The following is a 6,000-nucleotide window of genomic DNA, read 5'->3' as shown; positions in this document are numbered from 1 at the left end:
AACTTTGCAAGGGAACATATCCATAAACCAATAAACTTCTGGAAAAATATTTTATGAAGCGATGAATCGAAGTTCTGTCGTCTCGGATCTGACGGGAAACAATATGTTTGGAGACCGTAAAATAAGGAACATGATCCTCGCTACACATTAAAAACGGTGAAGAAGCGTCATAGTTTGGGCATCATTTTCCTGGCGAGGTGTTGGACCCATACAAAAAATAGATTCGCGTATGGATCAATATGTTTACAAAAACATACTAACTGATGTTATGATTCCTTATGCGGAGGAAAATATGCCCTTAATATGGCGTTTCATGCATGACAATGATCCTAAGCACACTTCACGATTGGTGAAGAGTTGCTTGGAGGATCACAAAATTAGTATTTTGAAGTGGCCAGCTAAATCACCGGATCTCAATCCGAATAAGAATTTATGGAATGATGTCGAGAAACATATTCGAGCCGTGAAACCGAGGAATTTGAACGATTTGTGGTCGGAGATTAAGACTGCTTGGTATGGAATACCCCAGACGAGATGTGCTGCCCTAGTGGAAAGTCTACCACGCCGATGCGATGCTGTTCTTAAGAGTGGTGGATATCCAATTAAATATTAAGTTTTTCTTTCACTAATGTGTTGTTCTTTGAAAATAAATGAGAAATATCCATATGTGTGCTAAATTCGTGTCCTCCATTATTATAGGGTGCTTGTATTTACACCAGTTTTAATAAGTAAGGAGAAAAAAACAAGGTTCTGATTATAAGGCCTCTCTTTCTCCTTTCTACAAAGACCCGCCAGGGATAAATATTGCCGCTAGATTATTTGAATATAAGCAATAAACGCAAAATGAATGTTACTGCATTATAGTGTGCTAAAATCGTGACCACCACTGTACATATGTATTTATGTATATAAATATAGATATATGTATGTAAGTATTTATTAACCTGCACACAGTCCCACTGCTGAACGGTTAGCATACATATTTACTACTTATATATTGGTGGGAATCAGCTCAAAAATCAACTGTATATTCAAATGCAATCGTAATCTGGTCAGTTGTGATAGGGACTGCGTCCGAGAAAGCGGTTATTGTGAAAGCATTTGACAAAGTATAAATAAATGCAACACTAAAAAAATAATAATAAAATAACGTCTACAAAGATAAACAAAACTATTGCGAGGGTCTGAAGAATAGAATAAAGTATGGCTGGGAAACAGCTGAATGAGAAACTGGATGAATTGGAACAATGGTTCAAGGAAAATCCTAATTTACCGGAGGAAATTGGTATGTGCGCATACATGTACATATGTATGTATGTGTTGACAAATGTTTAAAAATAACTTTAAAAAAACATTAATGTTATGGCAATATTACAGTGAAAATAATTTTTTTACTGAACTTAGCTATTCTTCGTGGTGTTGTTTTAATGATGAGTTCGCAATGAATTTTTAATTTAATAATTTTTTAACAACACAAGCCTATGAGAGTCACGTACAAGAATAGTTGGAGGTGTTTCTTATTTATTTATCCCTAATGAAATCAAGTGTGAGCTCTAAAATTATCCATTACTCCAGGATTTTGAGTACTTCTTAGGTCTATTGGCCAAAGCAGTAATTTTTGTGAATTTTTTATAAATGATTTCTAAAAGGGGTTACGAGTATGAGTTTTCCTATTTGAGACATTTAACTATTTATAAAAAACATTAAAGTCTAAGTGTATAATAAATAATATACAATAAATAATGAATAATGTAAATAAATAACAAATAACAAATATTAAATAACAAATAATAAATAAAAAATTATTTAAATAAATATTTAATAATATAAATAAATAGTAATAAATAATAAGTATTGCAATAAAAAATAAATAATAAATAAAATAAATAAGTAATAAACAAAATTAATAAATAATAAGTAATGAATAATTAATAATAAATAATAATATATATTAAATATTAAATAACAAATGATAAATTAAAAATAATTTAAACTAGCGAAAACCCGCCCGTTTCGCTAGTCGTCTTTAAAAAAATCTAGATTAATTAATTAAATTAAGCCGAAAAATACTGTGTGTTTTTTATAAAAATTCTCGCGCATGAATAGTAATGAAAGAAGTTTTGAATAGTAGTAGCAATTAAAAAACGTTTGATGTGATTTACTTTATTACTTTTTTATGCTCTTTGGTATACGTACAATATTCTTCGTTTTTCCATGCGTTGTTGAATAAATGAACAATACCGATGGCTTACCAACTCTTGAGCATGAAACATAAAGTTGGTTATGAGAAAAACATGGGTATTCTAAATCAATACCACAAATTGATAAAGTTTGGCCTTGTGACTTATTAATAGTAATCGCGAATGCAAGGCGAACAGGAAATTGAAGACGTTTGATTTCAAATGGCATATCCGATGGTATCATTGGTATTCGCGGCATTAAAACGTCTTCACCAGAGTATTTTCCATTCAAAAGTGTTGCTTCAATGACGTTATTCATCAATCTCTTAACTGTTAATCGAGTGCCATTACATAGTCGTGGTTGATTTATGTATGTTTCTCAACATAATAATCGGTGCTCCTATTTTCAAGTTTAGCATGTGTGGCGGTAATCCAGGTAAATCAAGCGAATTCAAAAATTCAGTGGGATAATTTGCAATATCATCTTGATTTGTAACAGTGTCAACGGATCGATATGTTTGTTCTGGACTTGGTATGTTAGCCAAAATAGCCGCATTCATTTCATTCACATCTTTATTTTTGCCAGCCATGATGGCTCGTTCACTAAGCCAATCATGATTTTTGTAATTTTGAGGCAAATTTGGGAAAATACTTTGAATTAGCTGTTCTTTCGTTTGACTTATTTGACAAAAGTTTGGTTGTAAAGTTATTAAGCCAGTTAAATTATCGACAGGAACTTTGCCATTTCCAATATCCAATAATTGCTGTGAAAATTCAGCAGCTGATGGATCATTTTGCATTAGAACACGTACATTTGTAGTTAGTTTGAGTGTTTGAACATGTCTCCACAAATATGATGATTTCCAACATGCAGCCAATTCATCTGCTACAGTTGCTCGAGGAATAACAGGCAGTGTTTGTCTAAAATCACCTGCCAGCAGCACTAAGGCACGACCAAACATTTCATTTTTACTACGTAAATCTCGTAATGTCCTATCAAGCGCTTCCAGTGACTTTTTATGTGCCATCGTGCACTCATCCCATACAATTACGTGTGCGAAAAAACGGAAAGGAGAAGATAACTGTTCTATTCCCCTCCGCTTTAACCCAGCTATGTGTTCAGGTGAAAATGACTTTTTTGCGTGAAGTCTGATATAAAATAAGTTCTATTTACTCTTCTTAAATTTATATAAATTTTTCCAGACGAAGTAAAAAAACTGACATATATTTGCTTCAACCGTATATTTTTGAGTACACAGGTAATACGTAAATATATGAATGATATAGGTAATACCTCATATTAGCATAACCTTTCTGCAAAAAATTAATAAAACGATCACCAATCACGCCGGCAATGATACAATGAATTTTTCACTATAACTGACTTCAGATTAACGTTTATATAATAAGCGTATATGTAACATTTTAAAATTTTTTTAGAATTTTTTTTTTAATTTTTAATAACAAGTGGTCTTCCTCTTCCTCTTCCTGTAGCTATTCCTTTTCTTCTTCCATCTCCAGCTCCATCTCCTTTCTTTATCCCGGAAACGGGCAGGAAAAATTATTTCACTTAAAAGCTTTCATCAACAGCTTCCTTCTGATACCCATATTGTACAAACACATCCAAGGGTACCTTGGTCCACCTTTTCGGCTACATCTCGAGACCCTGGTCACTCAGAGATCTAAAAAATACTCTGTATTAAAGCACTCATCAGTAGCTTTGATTTGATACCCACAATGTAAAAACACATCCTAGGGGTACCCGGGTCCTCGTTTTGGCCTTCGGCAGCGCCACCTGGTGGCAAGTGCAATCAATAAGCATATTATACTAACCCTCACCGTGGAAAAATATATATGTATAACAAATTTCGTAATAATCGGCCCAGACACACACGACCAAAATGTATTCAATTCTAATGAATGCTATGTGCGGTACAAAAAATACGTGCGGCAAATAGCAAAAACACACTCACTTAACCGACGCACCGCACACACACGCGTTATCGGATTTCAATCAAACTTCACAGAAACCTTTGCCAAGGCAACACCAATAATGTGTGAAACTTTCATTGTTTTCCTTAGACGCGTTGCTGAGATTACCCCGGACAAATGCACACTTTTTTTCGGCTTAATTTTTATATATATAGATAAATAATTAATAATATAAATAAATAAAAATAAATAATAAATATTGTAATAAATAATGAATAATGAATAATTAATAATAATTATTTAATAAGAAATAATAAATAATGAATAATAAATAATATAAATAAACAACAAATACTGAATAATAAATATTATAAATAAACAATAAATAATAAATAAAATAATTAATAATAAACAACATTAAATGGTTTCCTTAAGGAAATTTTTATAAACAATCTTTTCTAATAAGTTTTTAAATATTCTAATTCATATTATAATTTGCATGAATAAACCAACAACAACAACAAACCAAGGCTAGATCGGGAGATATTCCAACCTACAAAGTTAAAGGAACACAGTACCCAATCATTGAAGGGAAGATCAGAGAGTAACCCAACCATTATAGATCGGAGTGCAAAGCCTTGCATACTTTGTCATTTAAAATGACGGCGGTCCCCCAAGGGTTAATTTGCTTTAAACATACAAATGTTTAAAGGTCATAATTTCAAGCATTTATAACTTAAAAAAATCATTGCAATTAACTATTTAATAATGGGTTTTACAGCCTAGAATGCTTACAAAATTAAAATCAAAAAATGTAATTTACCCTTCTAAACAATCACAAAAATTGCTATTTTCGTACATTTAACACAGAACTACTCTTAAATCTGCTCGACACACCACTTGTGCCAGATTTGTAATCAGTGCGCAAAAGTACTCGCGAATCAACCGCAGACTCTTCTTCTACAAAAAAAAAAAAAAAAACAAAACAAACCAAAAATTTTACTTTTCAAGGTCTGTGCAATATTGAAAATATGTTTTATTTATTTATATGAAGCAATACGTAAGCCGAACTTAATCATGCGTTGAAATATGGGCATATATAGTAGTATGTATGTAGATAATTAGGCTTATCAACAGCATCAACTAAGTAGCGATCTAAATTTGTATGTATGTACACACATGTATGTATATAACTGTATTCAAAATCACACGCAAAAAATATGTACACATGTACAAGTAATAAATATAATCAAGATACGCGTTTATCAATGTTATAAATGTACGCTAAGGTGCTCAACAAAAAATGTTGGTGAAATATTTCCGAAAAATATTAAGATTTACGTGAGCGGGACTCACTTGAAAATATCTAAAACAAAATCGAGTTTTTTATAAATAAAATTTATTTTAAAAAATATTTATATTTTCAAAAAGTCAACTCAGCTGATAGAGGAGTTCATACATAAAATGTCGATGTACATAAAAATATTTGAAAATTTCATCAGCGGAATGAAAATAATGAGATATAATATTAGTTTGGGGAAAAGGAAATCCATTATTTTTCCGTAAAGTTTTTGCGCAACTGGTTTAAAACTGTTGGCAATACTGCTGCTTCCGTGGTGCCGCAATTTAATGGCGGATTCTTATAGAACTCGACAAAAGAAAACGAAATGAAGAAGTGAAATTTTTTGATATCTCGCTTAGTTTTTAAGTAATTTAATGTTAAAGTTCTCTAATTTAGCGAAAAGTTGGTGTTGCCATACACCTGAAATAAAAACGAAGTTCGTATGCAGAGATGTTCAGTAGAAGGTTCATTGTAAAACTGCAGTATTTTTTGCTGTAATTTTAAGTTGAGAAATAATTTTGAAAATAAAAAAATAAAATAAATAAA

The 6,000-nt window shown here is 31.5% G+C and overlaps 1 protein-coding gene across 1 annotated transcript in view; it reads left to right on the top strand.

Annotated features, from left to right (window-relative positions):
- Positions 1-1,039: 1,039 nt before the first annotated feature.
- LOC129237913 (alpha-tocopherol transfer protein-like) overlaps positions 1,040-6,000 on the top strand; it is a 28,534-nt gene continuing 23,573 nt past the window's right edge. The window contains exon 1 of the mRNA XM_054872892.1: positions 1,040-1,285. Within this exon, the coding sequence (XP_054728867.1) occupies positions 1,204-1,285 (82 nt within the window). The 5' untranslated portion in view covers positions 1,040-1,203. The remainder of the gene's footprint in view (positions 1,286-6,000) is intronic.

Source organism: Anastrepha obliqua, chromosome 2 (genome assembly GCF_027943255.1).
Source record: "Anastrepha obliqua isolate idAnaObli1 chromosome 2, idAnaObli1_1.0, whole genome shotgun sequence".
Lineage (NCBI taxonomy): Eukaryota > Metazoa > Arthropoda > Insecta > Diptera > Tephritidae > Anastrepha > Anastrepha obliqua.
The sequence above is the reverse complement of the archived record's forward strand: the minus strand, read 5'-3'. Positions and strand labels throughout refer to the sequence as shown.